This window comes from Chroicocephalus ridibundus, chromosome 3, assembly GCF_963924245.1.
Source record: "Chroicocephalus ridibundus chromosome 3, bChrRid1.1, whole genome shotgun sequence".
Classification (NCBI taxonomy): domain Eukaryota; kingdom Metazoa; phylum Chordata; class Aves; order Charadriiformes; family Laridae; genus Chroicocephalus; species Chroicocephalus ridibundus.
Window position 1 is genome coordinate 83,184,394 of NC_086286.1, and position 23,404 is coordinate 83,207,797.

At 35.6% G+C, this 23,404-nt stretch overlaps 1 protein-coding gene across 4 annotated transcripts in view; it reads left to right on the forward strand.

The window, feature by feature from the left end:
* ASCC3 (activating signal cointegrator 1 complex subunit 3) overlaps positions 1-23,404 on the forward strand; it is a 276,124-nt gene that overhangs the window by 72,234 nt on the left and 180,486 nt on the right. For all 4 annotated transcript variants that reach the window (XM_063329884.1, XM_063329883.1, XM_063329882.1 and 1 more), the window contains one exon: positions 448-588. In XM_063329884.1, coding sequence (XP_063185954.1) covers positions 448-588 — 141 coding nt within the window. The remainder of the gene's footprint in view (positions 1-447; positions 589-23,404) is intronic.

A 23,404-nucleotide genomic window follows, 5' to 3' on the forward strand; every position in this document is an offset into this window, starting at 1 on the left:
ATGACCACGTAGCAGCTTTTTAACTTGTAAGGTAAAACGCATTTTATGTTATATAGGGAACATGAAATTGGGAAGTTTTCAAGGGTATTACACTTTTCCAAGTAAAAGATAAGGCTAGTTTTGATTTACTTCATTACTGTTGAAGCTGTTCTTATTTGTGTTCTAAAAATCTTATTATGCGAGTTAAAAGCTATGAAAACGCATTTAGCTTTGATGCAGAACCAATTTTCAAAGTGATGAGGCTGTATAAACAAAATCCATTGTCCTTTAAACAGCTGCACACTTATCCAGCAAAGATAACTACTTTTCATATATCACTATTAAGATTTTTCACCGTAAGTGCCTGGCATCATATTTCACAATAAATTGTGATTTGTAATGGTTGCCATGAAACAAACGACATTGCGGGGTTTGCTCATTTATCAAGCGAGTGTCCTTTTGGTGCAGATTGTGTATGTTGCTCCTATGAAGGCTTTGGCAGCTGAAATGACAAATTACTTCAGCAAGCGTCTGGAACCACTAGGCATTACTGTGAAAGAGTTGACTGGTGATATGCAACTGTCAAAAGGCGAAATTCTGCGAACACAGGTATGCTTGGTATTTTTAAATACTGTTTTGTGTGTGTGTTCCTATCTCTTCATAGTCTTTTTTAAAAAGTTGTTGTAAAAGTGTTGATGAAGCAGATGAAATATTATTACTGAGCCTGTAATTACGTTGGTTGTGTTCTAAAATGTGACTTTCAATTCTAAGTTATTAAAACATTAATACATCTGAAATATCTTAAGCAATGGACTCATTAAACTTTTTGGTTTCTCCCATTCAGTCTACGGCACCCCACTTCCCTATAACCCCTGTATAAAATCTTACCTGATTTCCAGCTTGTGAACCTTAGTGGATTGTGCCCCCCTACCCTTTCAGGATTATAAACCAAGTGTTGGATGTATGTGTTTGCAAGAACCTAACATTCATAATTTCAGATTTGGCATGCTCTGATAATCGCCACCTTTGAAAAGCTGAAGGTCTGGTCTGCAAATGGTAAATTCTAGATAAAGTTGAAATGCTGTAGCAACATTGTTGCAAATAGGTCAAAATAATGTTTACCTTTTTTATGGGGGAAAAAAAAAGTTAATAAAGCTGTAGGTTCCTGTTAATGGCTGATTTTACTTTTCCTTTTTAAGGACAAATGAGGAAAAGTATGACATCACTAGAGTAAACGTTTTAGCATTCACAGAAATTAATAAATTTTACTTTTTTTAGCCTCATAAGTGGTATTGCATAGATGGAATTTTTCTGTTTTAGCAGATACTTCATGTTATATTTATTTCAGGCAAATGTTGTTTGTGTCAATGAAATACCGTTTTTGCAAAATATTGAGATAGTTTTACATCTGTTCTTACATAAAGTTCATTGTCGTTACCCTCCCCCTCCTACCTGGTCCAAGAGACAGAATAAGACTTGATTGTATTATCAATATGAATATTTATAAATGTAAGTTGCAGGAATTATTGATTCAGGTGAGTCATATTTTGTCAGTCTTAGCTTTGATGTATTTTACATTTTTATGGTAAGACTGAAGAAAGCTTAATTATAAAGAAAAATTAATAATAAAGAGGACCCCTGCAGTAGGCTAGTAGGAAGTCCCAGATAACAGTCCTTATTAGAAGATGTATATGCATACATCTTGACACAGTCACAATGCTGTGGCAACCAATAAATAACAAAGCAATATCACTGGTACCTTATCAGAATTCCTTTGCAACACTCTGCTTAAAATTTGGGTTTACAAAATAAAAAACTTACAAATAGTGACATTTTAGTCATTTAAATTATTTACATAGACCAAATCATCATTTAAAATTATCTCCTGTTTTCACAATAGTTTTCAGCTAGGGCATGTAATCAAGTAGGTCAGAGTTTTAATAAGCGAGAGAGCATGTGTAATCACTGGCAAAACTGAAGTGACAGTGGAAAAGCCTGCTCTGAATGTAACTACAAACTTTGACGACCAGGATGAATGTAGAATGGAAAAGTGCTATTTTGCTGTTTTCTCTTGCTGTCCTAGGTTGCAACAAAATTCATAAAATCTCACCTCATTACTAAGAATCTGCTTACATCCGGCAAAGTAATGAAAGAAAAAACAAACAATTAATTTCAGGCATTATTAAGAAATGTGTATGGAAAATAGTTTACAAAGTTGGAATTTGTATTACTCTAGAAATGGGAAATTATTAATAGATACAAAGTATTCATTTAGAGCAACATAGTAAGTTAAGTGTAGAAAGACTGTCTGCTTCATCATGCTTTCTTTAGTCCAAAATACCATTGGTAGCGTAATTCTTCATTTTCTTTTGGGGAAGCGGCTAAAGTGGATTAATGTATAAAAATCAAGAAGAAATGACAAGGCCCTAATTTTGCTTCTTTGCTCTTCAAAACATTGCAAAGGTTAGACAAATAATAAAGACCAAAAATTCTGTGACTGAAATACTCATTTTTTGTTGTCTTTTGTTTGTTGTAGCTAGTCAGTCTTTCCTTATGATTAATCAGAATTGTAGGAGGTGCAGAGGAGAGATAACACCAATCCAGGAGTTACCGATGTAATTGCTGCTGCAGTTCTTGCAGACGCTGGAGCCCAGCAGTGGGCTTTGTTTTATCCCTGCGTATCAAAGTGCACAGAAGATACGTAGCCTTATTATAAACTAAGGAAAGGGCACTTACTTGTGCTGGATCTTGCTTATTGCTCTTGGTATATATTGTTTCATGTGAACAACATGAGCTTTCATTATCTATGCACTTAAACCACCTCGTCCAAGCAGATTCCATTCATTGTTTTTTACCTGATGTTAAATTGATTCTTGCTTCAAAATTTTATTTCACTTGTCAGCCTCTCTAATGTATGCGTTTCTCAGACAGGAAAACACTGATATGTGTTGCTGCTTTGTTTATAGTTTCAGAATTGCATTGCCAATCACTACCCTGCTTTCTAGCTTTTACTAGTATAATTGATTAAAAGCCTGTGTTTAACAATAAAGCAGTTTTCCTGTAAGAATTAACGTTACAGTAGGTGGATGCGTGCACATAATTTAAATACCCAGGGATAGTATATATAGTATAGGGGATAAAAGGCAGGAGTAGGATCATCAGCTGAAGTAGGTGCAGGCATTTCTGGTTGGATCACTGTTTCAAAAGATCTCAGCTGATTCTTCTGGAAACAGAGGGCCTGATATAAATTTTCTGTGACAGTTGTCTTCTGCCTTTTTTCTGAGCAGTTACATTTTCACTATCTTCATTTTCATCCTCAGGTGAATCAAATCAGTCACAATGAAAGATGTAAAAACGAGGTGATTGTCAGGTATTAGTTAGAAGTAACACTTCAGTGACAATCCTGATTATTTTCTCCTTCCTTTCCATCCTTCATACTTTGCTTGTGCGTATTTAAATATGTGTGTTTTGTAAGTCATTATGTGCATCTGTTATGCTTATTCCAATGAGGAAAAATTGCTTTATCTGACAAATTACTAACTGTCTGGCTTCTCAGGAATCCGCCCTTAATGTACAGTGGGGTCTGCCTTTATTACTTTTTCTACAAATATTTTGAAAAGATGAAAATGCAACCCAAAAAAAAGTAATGAGTAATTTAAATTTTCATTCCTTTTATGATGGAGTAAAATCTTTTAAATGTTTTTAAAAGATATTCCCATTAAAATGTTCTGTAGCACAGTTTTTGAGAAATAACTTTCTCTGTGCTTTCCATGCTGTCATTTATATTCATCCAGGAGGCAGACGTGTCTCTTGCTGCTCCATACGTTGATGGTGTTACGCATTAGATGAGTTTACTACCATGTTGTTCCATACTATACTTTGAATAGTCATTAACAGTACTGTGGTTCCAACACATACTTCAGAAGCCAAGCTTTTATAAAAAGTTATTTCTAATTTTACGAATAATGAAATTGACTTAAAAATAGAAATAATTGTTTTGTTGACTCCTCGGTCAGTCTTCTAACCTGCTCCCCGCATCCATAAAGTGAAAGCCACAGCTACCACGTATCTAACCGTAAGATGTGGGATGCGTGTTAAAGCTGTAAGACACGATTTCCCTTCATGTTTTTGTGAAAAGGAGTAAGTGTAAATATTTAACTTGTCAGTTTAATGTTTCAGACAGAATAGATCCAGGGTCCATTACCAAATAATTTGTCTATGAATAAGTGCTTCGCTGAAACTGGGAACAGAAGAAAATAAACCCGTTACAAAAATAAATTACTCTAGCTACTTTGCTGGTTCTTGTAGAAAGTTTATCTTACATTTTTAAAGTTTTTTTTCATAGTCTAAATAAAGATACATTAAGTTTTCACTTCCTTTTCCTCATTAAAAAACAATCTAAGGAAGTTTATTTCCCGGCAGTTGATATTTTTTCTATTGGTTGTATTCTAAGAATGTTTGCATATTGACCTACTATTATCTAAGCAGGTTTTGTATACTGACATACTATTGTCTAGGAAACTCTGCTGCTTAGACATCACTTAAACCACAACGACATTAAGTATTCTTTAGCCATAATCTATTGTTTGCTAAGTTGGTTTTGGTATGTTAATGTTTAAATGGAAAATATTCGTAAGTAATAAATTGTGTATTTTGGTTGGTAGCATTCGAGATAATATGAAGTGTTTTGTTAGAAGACAATGGATTATTTGGGTGGTTGTTCTTATGGATTTTTTTGAGTGTACATATATGTAGCTAGCTTCTCAGTCTTTGCTTTATGCAGTCTAGAAAATGATATAACACAACTTCACAATCAACTTCTGGGCTTTCAGATCAATTATCTTTGACCTTGTGTTTGCAATAAATATAGTAGTAATAGCTATCTTTTGAAAGTTTGGTGAATACAACTGGGACTGGAGCAGCATTAGATTTATAATGTAATCAAGTCTGAAGTCACTGCCCTGCACTGGGCACAGTGTATTTTAAGTTGATGATTAGCATGATGCCTTAACTTGTACAAAACAGTGGTAGCCTCAAAGGAGTTTCAGAAATGCCTTCTGGCCATAACAGTTATTAACTTTTATAGGTAGTGGGCATCAAAAAACATGTAGGAGATAATTTCTCTTTCATGTTTTCTATATACATAACATGAAACAAAATTCAGATCCTTGGCATAGCACAGTGAAAAACTATCAGAATTTCTTCCACCTGTATAAACCCTAAAAATAATTTAAAAAATCATCCTGTTAAAGATACTTTCTTTTCTTTTTAAGGAAAGTTATTTTACTCTTCTATTGCATCTCCAGTTACTGTGAATATTCCTCACCCTTAAACTAGTACTTCAACAGTTTTATACAAGATGTGTTACACTGCAGTCCTTGTCAACAGCTAGCATCCTAATTCAGATGAACGCGTATAAGTGAGACTGACATTTTAAACTTGAAATACATTTTCTATCATATTTTTGCTTTATTCTGTGCCTCAGACCTGCAGATGTAAGCCAACCTTCTTTTATTGGTCCTATGCCTCTTGCTTTGCCTTGAAAGCTGCCAGCCTGTAATGAGCCTTACTCACGACAGATACGTCTTGGTGTTAAGGTCAGATTATCAGTGCTTTCTGTGTTGCTAAAATTATGTAGTAGTTGAAAACAAATCTGGTCAAATTTTTAATGCAGGCTAATTTCCCCAACCTTATAAACCTTTATATATCTCTGTTCCTTCCTTCTCATATTCTTGGAGTTAAAGGGTTTCAGAGAGTAGGAGAAGGAAATTTATTGCCTTTTAAATAAATATTATGGGGAAAAGAATCAAAGTGCTATTGTGTGAATAGTCCTGATTCTGTCACTTCTGAACTATTGAATCCTTTTTTTGGTAACTCTCTTGGAATATAGATTTATATGTTTTTTTTATTACAGGAAAGTATTTCCATTTGTGTTATTGTTCTTGTTGATCAAGAAACTGATTTTACAGAAAGCAAGGTTATTAATTTAAAATCTACTATTGGACTTTCTGTAGTGTTTGCATCGTATTAATGTATTTCAAGTACAAAAAGAGAGATGTATATATTTTACTGAAGTGCAAGGTTATGCCTGCCAACGTGGGCCTGACAGCCTTCACAGAAACAGACACTTCTAAAACTTTTAGGTTTCTGCAGGCCTCCAAATATGTCTGTCTTTTTTTCCATCATGGATTTGATAAAAATTAATTGCATGTCCAATTAAAGAAAAGGGGTATCGGAAGCGAATGGTGTATCTGACCTTAGTCTGCCTTCAACCTAAAGGGCTTCTGAACGTTTCGTCTTAATGCAGACAGGAATTGGGAAACCTACTGTAGCATTCACCCATTTGTTTATTTTTTTAAAAAACTGCCGTCTTCATAATGTAATTTCACAACCCTGAAAAATTCCCAGATGTTCAAACAAATCAAATTCAAAGCTTAAATTTGTTTGCTGTAGTGCCCTGTGTCAATGAAATATGCAGAGGCAAGAAGTGAAATATTAGATTTTTTTTATCAACGCAGCTCAGTTTAAAAAACAATATAAAAAAGGGGCAGGGGGTGGTGGTGGCGAAGAAAGTCCTGCTAAATCTGACTTTCACTGTTAGAAAACGGGCAGCTAGCTGTCATATTTGTTCTCTGCTCATTAGCCCGTGTAAGCTAAAATCACATTGTTTTAAGAGTTGATTCTTGATATTGCTCGCAGTTTATGTCAAAACTATCTTAGCATTTTTCGAAGAAACCATCCTTCAATGCTTTAGATTTGGAAGTGATATCACTTCCATTTGCCAAGTGTCGAACATGTTGAGCAGCTTAAAAATATGAATGATTTCCAAGATCTCAATTAAGGAAGAAAAACCACCAATAACTAAGCAGAGTGTCTTTTCATCACCTTATAAGCACATTGTGCCTGGTTTTGGGGTGTCTGTGCCCAGGTGCATGGCAGCAGGGGGCTGCAGGTGCTGGACACAGCACATTCCAGCCAGCTTCAGCAAACCCACCGCAGGGCACAGCTGAGCCCCCCAGCCAGGCTGATGGCAATTCTGTAAAAGCATATTCAGGAAAGGGCAAAAACAGGTACTGCAGTTGAAAGAGAGATAGGAGTGAGGAAAAAAGTGTGAGAAACAGCCCAGCGGACACCAAGGTCCGAGCAGAAGGATGGTGCTCCAGGGCAGCCCATGGAAGAGACCATGGTGGAATAGATATCTGCACTGCAGCCCAAGGAGGACCCCACACCACCAGCAGGTGGATGGTGCCCTAAAGGAAACTGCGGCTCATGGAGAGCCCATGCAGGAGCTCCTCCGGGAGGAATGACCTCCCAGCCTTTATCTCAATCCATGAGCTTTTCCATCTTATTTTCTCCCCATGTCCAGTTGAGGAGGGGAAGTGAGAGAGTGGCTGGGTAGGCATCTGACAGCCATCAAGGTCAAGCCACCACAGCTAGCTTTAGTTTTGTATTTTTTTTAAAATAAAGTTACTGCTTTTATTGAAATTTTACTTTTGGTATTTTAAATCCAAGAGAAATGTTTTCTTACCGTACTGCAAATTTTATTAGCTAGTTGTTTCTCTTTTTAGCTTTAGCTAGCTGTTTATACTGGAAATAAGAGTATTTGGAACAAAAGGGCAATTCTTATCAAAGAGCATGAGTAATACAACAGTACTAATAGTGGTTTTGAAAACACCAGTGTTGCAAATGAAAAGAGAATTTGTGTAAGCTGCATTTGCATTGGCAAATACGTTTGTCTGATTACTGAACAAAATGCTTTTCTTGAGGGGAGGAAATAGCCTGAAGGACTGAATGTATTTTGACATCTTGAAGATTAGCTGATTAATTGTACTTGTGATGGCTTGGCAGAAGTGAGAAGTGAAGCAGAGACCACAAAAACATCAGAGCTGAATAGGGCAAGTAGTTCTGAGAAAGGCAAATGGCATCAGGACCTTTGAGTAATATGGATGATCACTCTGATACATTCTGTCAGCTGATAGACTCTGATATTAAGTCATGAAGGCTGTATTCCCTATTGGAATCTGATACTAATAAAATGGAATAATGCCTTTTTCTTAAGTTCTTATCTGCAATATAAAACTAATCAAGTCTGAAACTATTTGAAGCAAAAGAGGGCTATAAACTTGAGGTGCCTTCTGTTTCATCTACAGCTTTCTTTCTCTGATACACTATTTCTCATTTCCTGTGCTTTAATAAGGTACAGAGGTGCTTCTAGGTAAAAGCAAATAGTGAACTTGATTCCTGCTACTTTTTTTTTCCTATAGAAATGGAAATACATAAATGTTGTTAATCTTCATGCATTATATTCTATGGTATTCTGCTATATATGTGCTTCCCATTTCATGCATATACAAAGCCCATTGTTAAAAGCTGAATGTACACATATAGTAATTTACCTTATGTTCATAGTAAGTATGTGAGATAGTGATTCTTTAGAGTAGTTACTCATTTACATAATTCTCTTAAATAAACACTACTCATTACATTACATGCACTTTTATGTTTATGTGTAACCAGAACTTAGGACGTCTTTACGTTAGGCAAAGGGGGTAAAGGATGAGAGAGTATTTGAAATCAAAGGGTGGGGGTTTTATGCGCTCAGGAATTGGCAGAAAAATTAGTGATGGCAGAATTGTCACTAAATCATGTTAGACATTGAGGGTTTCCTTTTTTGACTGCTGGACCTATTTAACTCTGAAGCCATATAAGTAGATTGAATTGTGGTAAATGTCATAAACCTATGTAAGCAGTACTTTCAATGTTGAGTTCTTCCAAGAAAAAGGATTTTTGTATAAAAGAAAAATATTGGAAAACAGAATTTGGTGGTGTGGGTTTATTTTTTTTAACACTATTTTTCTTGACTTTCTTTCTGTCCATTTCATAGGTTTGGGTAGGAATTAATGAGTCCTGTGGAGGTGGTCTTTCAGGGAACAGTTATAAAGAAACTCTCTTAAGCATTGTTAGTATGGAATTTATTAAGTAGTGTGCTAAAAAGACCTCCTAGCCTGGCGTGATACACATGAAGATACTGGAAACTGGCTATTGAATCTATAGATGCAAAAGTATAGTAAAACAAATAATATGGCTAAGAATTTGACAGATGTACCTGATCAGCAGAGGCAAAAATAATATATTAATTCACATTTCTGCTACCCGCAGACCTCCTTGATTTTGTTGGCTTTGCAGCATGCCCTTAATTGCAAGTATGTTGGCCTTTTCGTTAAACATATAATGCTAAAATGTATGAAATTACATTATATTGTGAAATTTAAACACGGAAAAGTATTGTGTTTCTTATTCCTCCCAAAACGTTACTTTCCACAAATATGTTTCTGTTTCTAAACTGTCTGTGTTGATAAAGTAACCTTCAAAATTTCTTGATTAGTATGGTACCTATCAAACAGAATCTATAGGAACTTTATTTCTCACTTTCCTTTATTGAATGCAGGAATGTCATCTTACCATGCCTGTCACCATACTCATACAAAAATATTTCAATGCAGTGACCAAAAATTATGAATTTTTTAAAATTCAGAATATTAACAGCTCTTCTCCCTTAATAACAATTCTCAGGCTATCGTATTGTACTGCATTTAAACAGAGATAAAATGTAGGAGAACACTTTTCTTTTCTTTAGATTGACATAGTCAATTGTTATCCCATTCATATTACCATAGCATTTTGTGAAACATATATGAAGTGCTTACACTGAAAAATTGCATAGAATATGCAATCTGAAATGCCTTTGAAGCAAGATAGTACTATTTTATTTTCCCATCTCTTGGTGCGTCGTCCCTGTCTGATCTCTTTCTCCTTCTCCAGTATATTTTGTCCATCCCTGTAGGCACTTACTCTGACATTAGTCTTCTGTAAGTGGCCTTCATCTACAATTACATGTCATTGTTCTTTTACTTGGAGTTGTTGAAAAGACCTGTATTATTGCTGACTTCAGATGCCAGTCTTGTTTCCTTCCAGGAATAGAGCGGTTCTTTGCTCTAGAAACTTTGGACATATTCAATGCAATAAAATCTACAAATCTTTTTCGCTACGAAGAGATAATCTGTCATGAAGTGGCTATCAGAAGTGATCCAGAGATTATAAATCTCACAGATACAGAAAAGCCCTCCTCTTTTCAAGTTGTTCATTTCAAAAGAGTTGAGCCTGGTTAATATTCTCTCTTCCGGTATGCCTAGAATTAAAAGTAGTGGTGAATTCTATGCACACCCATAGCTTCAGGAGCAGAATATCCTCTTTTGATCAGTATTTGGACTGAGAGATAATATTTATCAAGAGGACATCAAAATCTAATACAAAAAAGAGGAAGGAAGGGACGTCCGTCTCTCTCTCTAAGAAAACTTGTAGAATATTTCTCGGTAGTACAAACTTGCTGAAAGAAAATTTCCTTTCTTCTGAATTTTCAAAGTTATGCACTATTTAAAATGGGACTCTTTCTTCCTTTAAATGAGGTAAAAACCATGCCTTTCAAATGAGAGAAATATACCAAAATATTTAGAACAGAAATGCTTGATGAAGTGTATGGCTAAGTCAAGAAAGATAAAAATCTTTTTATATAGCGGGATTTCTGTATCCCAAAGTCATCTCTATTTCACACTGTCACCTCCATTTGGATTTCCTTCATTTCATAAGTCTTCACAGTCTGAAAAATAAAATCTTGCTCCCTCCTTCATTGTTAATGCTACCTTCGGGACAAATTATGTTTTTAAAAAAAACAACACTATCCAGCATCTCTTTGAGGCAGTGAGTCTTGATGGGACTCCATAGACTGTTACCTGTCTCTTTCAGTCTTACTTTTTTTCTGTAAATGTTAAGTGTATTAGTAAAGTTCTGAAAGCAAGACTATTAAAATAAAATCAGAAGGGATGTGTCTTTGTACACATGCAAATACCTACTGTATTGTGTCTAAAGTTTTGAAATACTCTTATTTAAGGTTTTGATCTTGTCAGTCTCTCTACCAGTACGTAGTGTGCACTCCCAGTTGATAGTAATCTGGTGATCAGTAACACTCAGGTCCTCGGCTGGGCTGAATTAATTTTCTTTGGCTTTTGGAGGGAGAAAGTGGAATCCCAAAAGCATTTTGATGGATAAGCAGAAGGAAAAAAAGATAGTAATTTTTCTGAGAGTATCCTCCTCAGAGATCCAAAATAGAGAGTAACAAAAGGGAAATGAAGCCATAATCTGGATGAGGTGAACTTGCATTTACTAGAGTCTGAAACTGGAGAAAAAACTTGGAGCCCTCTCCCTTCCAGGTTGGGCTCACTTCTGTAGTGTCACTATGCCCATCTGGCTCACCTCAGAAACAAGTTTTCAGTTTCTTAGCACTGTAGTGCTATTTCTTGACTCTTTAAAGACAAGGAAGGAGCTTTTCCATGGTGATATTTTTAGGAAGTATTTGGTTTTCCCACAGTTTTCTGCCCTCCTTACACCAACTGGAGGAAATAGTAAAGCAGGTGAAAAAAATTGATGTTAAACAGCAGAGAGGCAATTTGGGGCCTGTAATGTTAATTCTATGACTGAATTCTTTAACCCTCAGAAATAAAGGCAGTAAACTCTGTGACTTTGTGTGTAGGGCTCCTGGTCGTCTCTGATGATGAAAATGATTAAGAAACAAATCAAGCTTTGCTTGTAGAAGAGATTTCTGGATAACTTTTCAGTGGGTTCAGTTAATAAGCTTGTTGCTTAGTTGAATTGTTGTCTGCATTCTTTTTATTGTTTTTGTTGCTGGGACAACTACATTGCTTTTTCAGGCTGATGTTATCGATCTGTGCATTCAGCATTGTACTTCAGTTTTTTTGGCTTCAGGCTTCCAATACCCTAGTGGGATTGTTGGAAGCCCTTCTGATTTACTGCTGTCCCATTAATATATGGGCCTATGACAGCTAAGATTTTGCCAGGGGAGAAAAAGTACTTATACACCATCAAACAGTAGCAGTTTGAATAAAAAGTAGTAGTCCTTTATAAGGAACTGCAGGTGCTGCCTGTGACCTAAATTAATTTCTAGATTTATGACAGAATCCATCTTGATTTACTAAAATCAGGCTTCCATGCTTCAGAAATCAGAATTGCTACTCTATGACATTCATTTACGTTTTATTTGAAATAACTTATTTTTCAAATAGACAGATATAGTGGCTTATTACAAAACATGTCTACTTGCTTGCTGTTATTGCTTGCTGTATTGCTTGCTGTAGAATTTTAGTACAGCCTTTGAGTAACCTACTTTTGTTTAATAATCAAATGCCACATATTCTGATAAAATGTGTAATTGACTGGCATTCTTTGGTATGACTCACTTGGCTAAAATCTATTTAGATTGGGTTGGAAGGTGGGAGTTAATTTTTGTTTTAGCAGTAAAATGTAGTTGAAACGATGCCAGATAAGATTACAGTACTTTTGAACAACAGGAAAAAAAATGTTCTGTGTGCTCTGTGGTTTAACTACATAAGGGATGTAAGGATATAAGAGGTTTTTTGTAATTGCATTCTTGGTTGTGTGTTCCCTTTTATTGGAAGTAATTATGTTCATGCCTGACTTAGCTCCATTTCCTACAAGTTTTTCTGAACCTTTTTGAAAACAAAGTTATGAGTGTTTTTTCCTTTTTTTTTCTTTCTTTTTTAATGAACTTATATAACTCTTTGGTGTTGGACTTCAGCACTTAAATGAAAATATACAAATATTCAATTTGGATGAAGAGCCCTTGCTATAAGTATATATTCTTTTTTTTTCCTCTTGAGTGCGCACATTTTTTCATTTACTTTAAGCTTAATCAGAATAAATTCACTTTTAATATATCTGTACTTGAAGCACTTCCATTAATCACTGTCTCTGCAGAGGTTTGATATTATAGTGGAACTTTAAAAGTACTAGTGTACAAATATAAGAAAAATAATTGTCTTTTGGATACACCATTGATCCAGACTGCAACTGAATCTATTGAGAGGAATGCTGTTGCTCTTTGGTTGTATGGCTAAGACCAACAGTGTCACCTGCAGGTGAATCAAGTAGATTTCTTAATTTTTCAAGTGGAAATTTCAGACACACAAGATAACTAGATAAGTAACTTATTGAAAATGGGAAGATCTGATTTAATAACTTTCCAATGAATATCTTAAACCAATTTTGCTGCTTATTCTTGTTATGAAATTAACTGCAAAATGTCATTCAAAGTATTTTAAGAAGTGCTTACTAAAAAAATTTTGAAATCATTCTTTGATGTGTATAAAGGATGTTTATTAAGAATATTCTGCCCATTTATTATTAAAATCAAATTACACTGAAAATGTGTGTGATTTATGACGTTAAAATTTGTTTACAGTGTATGGTTTTTTTTATAGAGATGAAAATCATTGTTTATCAATGTTTCAGTGTTTATGAATCATTATGAATTTCATTGTTTAGGAATCATTGTTTACCAATGATTCATCTCAATTCATTGTGGTAGAATATTGCAGAAGTGAATATGAAGTAAAATGTGAAAAGTATTGCAATTGGGTTAAAAAAAATAAAATTAATAAACACTTTTTAAATTTGTATATGTAAAAGATTGCTTTTAGATTATTGCATCCATTACATCAATACAATAGAAATTAATGGTGCCAAAGTTTTCTGAAAGTAGAATGACATACAAATTTAATTTATGTTACAAGAGAGGAAGCCCGGTTGAAACTGCTAAGTTGCCCTCCCACTTTTGCAATAGAGTGCTGAAGCTCTTATGGGGCAGCTGCATTTGAGCTTTCTATTCCTTTTATGTCACTCAGGTGGGATATAGATACCTATGTATATCAATCAGTCTTGTGGGTTCTGAGCATAGAAAGAGTCGAATAGTTAGTGTAGACTGTCACGTGTTGGCTAGTGGGCTGTAGTATTTAGAGACCTCCGTGTTAAGTGGTTACCTTACGTAAGAGTCAGTAGAGGATTAAGCTTATTTCTTGGGTCTTCACAGACAACAGTTTTGGTTTGTACTGTTTTTAGAATGGTTTTGTCATTTAAGAAAATACTTCAGACAGTGGCATCAGTGGCATCAAAACCCAAATGTTACTTCTTCATGTCAAAGGCATAGCACTAGGCACAAGATCTCTTTGCTGCTCCTTCCAATTATTTGATCTTGCTTTACAGTGTTTTACACAGACCATCTTATTTAGGTGTATACTTGCCAAGTTCTATTCACTGCTACGCCTCTCAAAACGGATAAATGTTTCATTGATTTGGTTACCTTGGTATTGGGGCAAGGGGGAGAGAAGTGAGTTTCTAGTATAGTAGGAAGTTTCAAAGACTTTTAATTCAGTTGTGTACTAATATGCAAATATTTTAGATCCAGTATTATAGCTGTAATAAGTTCAGTTGGCTTAATGCATTTATGTCAGGCACCATGATTCTTGAGTTGTAATCTTTTATGCAGAAGTTAGAGTGTTCACTTAACGCGCTTTAGAAAGTGCATTGTGTGTAAAGGTATTTATTTTATGTAGGATTATTAACCAAATGGTGTGGCATTGAAAAACGGATTGAATAGTTACTGCAATAGTTTCCAAAGTCCTTTATAAATCACTTAACAAGGATGTGTTACTAACGAGTTCAATAAGCTACTTAAGTATTTTTTAATCTGGATGGAAAACTCCAAGGCTTTCAGACTTAGGAGTCTCTTGCAGTCCTGTGAATTTGTTATTCCTAGTTGATGCCTCCAAGCTCAAGAGGTTCATCCTGATGAGCAGGAAATCAAACAAGAATGGAAGGAGGCCTGCAGGACAAAAAGCAAACATAAGAAGGGGGCATGCAAGAGGTGGGTGCAGGAACAGGTGACCTGGCAGGATAGTAGTTGCTGTTTGAGCTCAAAGGGACAGGGTTAGGTGAGCCAAAGACCAGGAGTGATCTGAAGGGCAAGAAGAAAGGCTTCCATGAGTGTATAGCGAAAGGAAGACTGGGGAAAACTGCTGCTGAATAGGGCAGGGGACCTGGTGGCAAAGGACATGTAAAAGGGTGAGGTACTTAATGCCTTCTTTTCTTCAGCCTTTGTTGTTAGGACTGGCTTTCAGCGATCCCAGGCCCCTGAGACAAATGGGAAAGTCCAGAGGGGGAAAACTTAGAACTTGGTGGAAGTCAGGTTAGGGAAAGTGCAAACAAACTGAGCATAATACAAGTCAGTGCGATCTGATGAGATTCACCCAAAAGTCCTGAGGGAACTGGTCAAAGTCATCATGAGGTCATTCTCGATTACCTTTGAAAGGTCATGACGATCCTCTGTCAGGAGACAGAGCATACCCTCAGCAAGTTTGCAGGTGGTACAAAACTGGGAGGAGTGGCTGACAGATCAGATGGTTGTACAGTCGTTCAGAGGGACCTTGTCAGGCTGAAGAAATGGGCCAACAGAGATCTCATGAGGTTCCAGAGTTAAATGCCATGTCCTGCACAGGAGTGGGTCAGTAATCCTATGGACCAGTCCAGGCTGGGGGCTGATCAGCTGGAAAGCAGCTTCCCAGAAAAGATACAGATGTTCTGGTGGACAACAAACTGAACAAGAGCCAGCAATGTCCCCTTCAGTCTGGGCTGCATTCAGAAGAGTGTTGCCAGCAGCTCAAAGGAAGGTGGTCCTTCCCCTCTTCTCAGGCCTCGTGAGACACATCTGGAGTGCTGGGTCCAGTTCTGGCCTCTCCATTATAAGAGGAACAGGGACATATTAAAGCGAGTCTGACAAAGAGCCGTGAAGGTGATTAAGGGATAGGAACATCTGATACATGAGGAGAAGCAAAGCAAGCTGGGGTCATTCAGCCCAGGTATGAGAAGGCTCAGATAGATGTCATCAATGTGTATGAGTACATTGTGTATTCATGTGTAAAGAAGACTGAGACAAACCTCCGCAGTGTCCAATTGAGAGAACAAGAGGCAATGGGCCCAAACTGCAGTACAGGAGATTCTCTGTAAACATAAGATTTTTTGATTTTTTTTTTTTTTTTTTTCCTCTGAGAGTGGTCAGACACTAGAAGTTTGTCTAGAGAAGTTGTTGAGTCTTCACCTTGGAGATACTCAACACCCAGCTGGCCGTGGTCTTAAGCAGACTCCTCTAGGTGGCTCTGTTTTGAGTGGTGGCTTGGACTTGCAGATTTCCAAAGGTGCCTTCCAACCTTATCCATTCTGAGATTCTGTAAAAATCAAGATTAGTCTATTTTGATAGAATTGCCTATGTGATATTTACTGCGTGTATCAATAAAAGATGAGCGAGGAACCATTTTAGACACCATTTTGCCTGTTACAATGTTCCTGTATAATGATTGAAGATGACATTTTGTCAAACAAATTTCAGATTTTCTTTTCCAGTGATGGAAAGCTAATAAGCAGTATGCTTTTCATATTTTTATATGTAAAATTAAGACTAAAAATCCTTAAAAAACATTGCCTGAATGTTGAATTCTGAAGTACAGTGAATCTTAATAAGTAACAATAAAGACTGCCTCAATTGAAGTTCTTAATAGCAAAGAATCCGAAATTGAAGTACTTCATGCTATGAACTAACTGCTCATCTTTATATGAATAATAATGAATTTATTAAAAACACCAAATAAAATATTATTATAGGGTTTTGTCTCTGAGGCTTTTTTTGACACTGAGGATGTAATCTTCAGTAAAACTTGTAAGAATATAATTTTCGAGAGTGGCTATTATCATTAATACTTTATCTATGAAGAACTTGGAAGAATGATTTACTTTTGTTGGTTTTAATGGTCTTTTATAGCTCAAAAGATTCTATTCAAAAGGAATCCACGTGTCTATAAAATTACTGAGCAACTGTTTTGCGCTTCCAAATACTTTTTTAAGCACAGTAAATTTTACAGGATAAAAAAGCAGTCTTTTATAGTTAATGCAAATGATGCATTAAGTTAGACCCTTCTCCCAGAGTACAATTTAAAGGTACTCAGAAGTCCAATTATCTTTGATTTAGATGTAAAAATTGCCGAATAACAGCTGTGCCTGCTGAGTGAATATTCCTCTGCAAAAAGATAGCTTATTTGAGTAGAGCTGAGGACAGGTTGCTCAGGGAATGCTTGCCTCTTTTGGCTCTTTTTCAAATTTAACTGCTCCTGGTCATTTGGAAATGCAAGTAGATTACAAAATAGCATCAGAGCAATTGAGAATTTATATTCTCTAAGTTGTCATTTCTCATGTTACAGAATATTTTAGGTTGTTTAGCGTTTATTGTGACTACTTGTGGAAAAAACCCCACATACTTCAAATTAATACTTACAAATGTTGCACATAATCTTGCTACATTTGACTGCATTTAAAATTACAGCTTTTTCAATACTATTTTTTAATATAAATATGCTTATCTAATATAAATTACAAATTTTTTTAAAGAGCCTTTGATACTGAAGAATCACTTGACGTGCAATAACTATGTTGAAATATACTCTAATTTACAATAGAATCAGAGTATATAACATTAGTATAAAGTATTAGTATAATAAAAGTATTTTATTAGCATAAAGTGTGTGAGTATATACTACAGCATATAGCATTACAGTATATATTAGTAACATTAAATGATTAATATAGAATATAATTAGAATATTTAGGATATGTGTTATGTACATTTATTTAGAATTGAAATTTGAAAGATATTTTTTAATTGAAGTTTTGAGGATGTTTACCTTGGTGTGAATACAACATTGAGTGCAGTTGTGTGCACTAAGCTGATCTTAAAACTGTAGAAAATAATATGGCAATTAATCTAATTTGTCCTTCTGCGAAAACAGATGTAATACATATATTTCACTATTGATAAATATTGGTCTAATTTGATCTTACAATACCCTGGTCACGGAGCTTTCCTAAACTTCCTGGTGAATTTCCTTCAGGAGTTATCTGTCTTTGCTCTTAGAAGATTTTTTTTATTATTTTTTTAACAGAAATCTTTTTTCAACATAAATCGTGCTCAAATGTTATTATTGCTTTCCTTATCCGAGTGTCTGTCTTCCCCATCCACTGCCATTTGCTTTTTGAAGACTCTTGTAGTTGTAGTTATCTCTATTCAGCCACGTTTATTTAGCCTAAGCATCAATTCATTTAAACTTTTCAGAAAGGTCATGCTTCGTTTATGTTTAGTCATTCTCGTTTTTCACTTCTGGACTCTCAGTTGGTTTGCACTTCTTGAATTAAGTTGCCCAAAACATAATGTATTGCCCCAAGGTCAAACTGCTGCTGAGCTGAGTGGAAGGTTTATTTAGCATGTCCAAATAACAGCCTTTCTGTTCCAACGTTTCATATTTTGAAACAGCATAGCAGTTTTGGTTCATGTGCAGACTGATCTGCTCTTTCTCTTTTCCCTGTCCAGCTACTGTCTTGCCAGTTGTTTTACATCCTATACTTGTTGAGATAATTATTCCTAAGGATCAGATTAATCTATTTTGGCTTTAGCCATGTAAAAGTTAGGCAACTAGTCTAAACTAGTTGCACAGACTTATAAGGAGACCACTAAAGAGAAAAGACTTCTAAAGCTGATTTGTATTAAGACCAATGAATTGAACCGGCTAGAGGAACTCTAGACAACTAGTTTAGATGGTGAATTTCTAAATTAGCGGGTAAGATAGGCAAGATGAATCGCATCCACGTGTAGAATCTTGAAATTGTGTTACTGACTGTCATCCACTAATGCATCTGTTCTTTAACTTATTAAGGCATTTTTAAATTCTTACTCCATCCTCCAATGCATTTACGGCTCCGTGCAGCATAACATCAATTGAAAGTTTAGTGAGTATAATCTTTAGTCTGTCATTAGTATTATTGATGAAAATATGCAATAGTATTGAGGTGGATAGATTCCCATGGAACTCGATTTGATTTGATCCTTTCATTACAACAGCGAACTGTTGGTGTTTCTTCTGAGTGCTGCTTAAAGTATCCTGCTTAAATCCAAAGGGTGTGCTAGTTTTTAGTTAATAGAGCTGGAGAATATAAATCTGACAATCATACAGGAGGTCTGTTGCAATCACCTTCAACAGTGGTTATCATTAACGCTAGCATACATAATTTTCTCTGGAGTGTAGACTTGAAAGCAAATTTCACGAAATCACATCTGCATGAAAGCAAATGAATTGGTGTTTGGGTTGTCGTTTTGTGAACAGGTGTCACAAAATTTGCAGTCTGGTCTTTTTTCACATAATATTGTGTTAAACCACATCGTGGGGTAATGCTTTACCGGAGCAGAACAGAGGGGGAAAAACCTGATCAGGAACAACTGCTTCTTGAAAAACAGTTCCTCACCTTTAGAGAAAAAGTTATCCCTGTGTTCCAGAGAATAGGTTTTTCATCTCCGATTTTTTTCAAGTACCAGGAAAAGGAACACAAACTCTCTCCCCCTGCACTGGCTAATCTTAAAATAAAAATAAATAAACAAATGGTTATAATTATGTCAACAAAAGTTATTCTAAACTTTTTATATTTACAGTTACTGAGATGTGCAGGACATCATGATGAGCTTTAAAAGAGTGCCAGTATAAATACAGTGGAAAAACTGGTAGCTGAGGTAGTCTTTTATCTTTGTCTCCTGAAGTTGGGCAACCCAAGCCTAAAGTTTCCCTGTAGAACAGAGGAGGAATGACTTTGAAACCCTTTTCATTGCAACTTTGAGAGAAAAAAGAAAAAGGAAAACAAGCAAACAAAAAACGCACCAACCAAGTGGATAATATTTCATTTCTCAGAAAGATAAATCTATTTCCAAAAATTGTTCTTGTACTTAGTTTTTCCTTGTAAATTCTTACCCAGTAAACAAACTATCAACTTTAGCCCAAATATTGCTATAATGATGTTTAGAAACATATACAAAACCACTCTACACTCATGTTTTGTTGTTATTCTACTGTTCTATATGAAAAAGGGGCTGGGAGAGAAGAAAATGCAAAATAAGGCTGGGAAGATTTGAAAGCAAGCAGGCTGGATGCAGTGTCTCAAGAGACAGACGCTTGCTGAAAGTTGTCAGATCTGATTAAGGGAGCTATTGGCATCAATCAGAGCTGACAGTAGTATATCAGAGGTTAGTATAACTATAATTAGTGAACTGATTAAGAGCACAGAGGAAAAGAGGGTAATGTTTTGGATCAAAGTCCTTTAAAACATTTAGATCATTACTTAAACTTGAAGGCTGAGTGGCTAATTTTATATTTTACAGTATAAGAGCTAAATTTCACAAAGCGTGCAAGCTGTTCTTTCTCACTATGGTTATTAAAATAAGATTTGTACTGACTCCAAACAGTTTTTCCCTAGGAAAAAAAATAGAGAGCAGGTGCTCTTATCATATTACTCCTCAGTACAGCTATTGTGATCCTAATGTATATTATTTTCCATAGTTTCTCCTCAGATTAATGTAACTACTACACATGTAAAGCTTTATATTCTTTTAGTAAGAATATAAAAAACTTCAGTGCTTTCACAGCAGCAACAAAAAGGAATTCTTCTATCTGATTCATCAGCCTGACTGAGTGTACTGGGTTTGATTCCGGTTTATTTTGACTCTGACAGAGTCCGTTGTATTGAGGTTTAAAAGTTGCGTTGGAACTTCTAAATGAATTTTGTAATCACTGGGACATCCACTTGTAATCACTGGGACATCCACGACTGTGCTGGAAGCATAAAATTTTAAATCTTAACGTACAAACTTAAATCTGTTCATCATAACTGTGAAACTGAGTATACAACAAATAAAACAACGTTGAAAAAAAATCAGTTCAACAGGACGTGTTCAATAGGATGTGTCCTAAGTATCTTGCTGTGCTAAGGAGGGGTGCTGATACATTGTGAATCAGTTGCCTTTTCATTAGGTGGATTCACTGGCTTCTGTAAAGGAACTAAATCACCGTGAATTCCTAGGATTAAGTTAAAAATAAAACATAACAAAGTTGTGTTTCTTCAGTTAAAAATTCATTTGTTGTTTTAATGAGTTCTGAATGGCAGCTGTTACAATTTCTGTTGTTCCCTTGTTGATTTCTAGACCTGTTGTTGATTGATTACCGGTGTTAGCTGTGGTGGCTTACTAATTGCTGCTAATATGCACCAATATAATGCACCTCTGTAGGTCTAACAAGAAAATATCAATCTTTTATGAAGATACTTTTATAAGTATAGTTTTATTATTGAATCTTTCTAAGGTGCTTTTATATTTGTATATATTTATATGTGATCCTGTATTGCCATTACTTTAGACCACAAATACATGCTAAGATTTGGTATAGCATCATCTATTCACCCAAATGGGCATACTGCTCATCTGCACATCTTTGTGCTGTAAGGAGTCTGCTTTACTGGAGACATAATTCTTTTTTAACGGTGTAAAACACAGCATCAAATGGTTGTCTCTGATTTATGAAAAACAAAACATTTCTATTCATTATTTATTACTTCCTACCTTCCTGCCTCGAATTCTTGTTTTGCATTACTACCCTCTGTTTTACTTTCTATAGGTTTATTCTCTCACTCTCTGCCTGAGCCCCAGCTCACATGAGGTTTTGTGAAATGCTTGAATAAATCATACAGAGTAAGAGTGCAATAAAAAGAGGAATAAAAACAGCATTATGAAAGTGACTTGCAGGCTGCTGCTCGTGTAACATATTTTGATTAAGTTTTACCTCAGAGAGTGCCAAAGTGGTAAAGTGTCCCTCATGGGGTGTGATATCACGTATCTAATATTAAAATTTGTGAGAAGCTCCAAAGCATTACTGATTAGAAGGGAAATATTTCCAAATTGTACAAAGCCTCAGCATAGCAGCTCTCCCTATAGAATTGCAAAATATGCTGCATTCCAATGAGAGGCTGCTCTGGGTGGATGTCTGGAGTTGTGTGGAGTTGTGTTTCTGCACAAGTAAAGCTCTTGCACTGAATTTTCTGCCAGAACAAAGCACCAAGATAAATAGTTATAGCATGAATAGAGTAAACTGTGTAGTTTGCCCATGTCCCTTTGCCAAAAAGCTGTCAGAAGATGAGCAGTGCTGGCTGTGACTGAGCAAATTTTGCTGTAGGATCAGCCACATATTCTTAAATGCTGTTTTCAAGTGTGCGAGGGGAAATTATAGATGTGTGTAAAGAAGTGGGAGAAGGAGAGAGAAGACCAGTAGCAAGCCTTTAGAGGACAAATGCTCACAATGCCACAGGCATCGGGTGGTTATTATAAGATTTGATTTTCTTTTTCCTAAGGTTACTGAAATAATAGGAGGGTTACTTAATAGGAAGTGGGAAAGGTACGAAGAAATGTTACTGCAAAATGAAAAAGAAATGGCTGTTAATGAAATTACAGTGGAAATGTGTATTTCTTGTTGATTTAATCAATGCTTTGAGAAACAATATTATGCACTTCAAAGAGAAAGATAACATAAATTGAGTATTTGCTGTTTATTTAGCAGCTATTCCGATGATTTCAAAGCAAAAAGGAAGTAGTGCTTTCATATAAGTACGCTAAATAGGAAAATATCTCTGTTGTGCTGCAAGGGTACGATGACATGTGGTCATGAAATTTTTGTGGATCTCGATCCAACTTTGGGAAGATAATTTCATTTTGGAAACTGCCCGTAACGAACAAGCTTTATTATTGTGATCATTTGACATCCACAGCATTTTCCCGATGCGGAGGCCTCTGGATTTGTTCATTATAATCTTGAGATTATTCTGCAGTTTCTTTCTAGAAAAAATGGTAGATATTAATGCCCAGTATATACAATAATATGAATTCAAAGTTACAGATCAAATGTTTGAAAGTATGTGTGTTTACCATTATACATATTTTCACAATTCTGATATAATAAAGGCATACATTTTTATGTTCTATATTAATGAAAGGTGTTGAAACTGCGTGTTGGTCCGTATTACTACTGCTCTGCTTACAGTATGGCAGGGTGCAGGCTTATTTCAGCAATAGTGCCAGTGCTCAGAATATCAACACTATCCAGTCTAAGTACAAGGTACTTTTCTACCTTTTATGTTAGAGCAAGCTACGTAAGCCCATATTAAAATACGATGTGCTCACGCGCAGGGCACGTGGGTAAACAAGTGATAGAGAATATTAGTGTAATGCTTTACTAGAAAGGACTTGCTTACTGCATTTATTAGTGCAGTATAAGAACCTGTGTAGTAAGGTTCTTATAGCCCTACAAGATGATGATTTTATGGAATCTATGCTGAGCTGGAGGTGTGTTGTAGTAGAAAAATTTTGTGTACCATAGCAGAGAACTTAACTGTTCCTGCCTAGATGACAATGAAGTCTGTTGCTGTGGTTGGTTCTTTTAAATAATGGTCATGGCTAAATGTTAAGATTGACCACTCTTAATAGTGGTTGTTATTCCTGATGACAGATATTTGCTGCTTCTCTGAAAAATTCCCAAAAAAGATGTTTTCCCTACCTTCTGTGAAAACTTCCACATACCGTTGCACACCG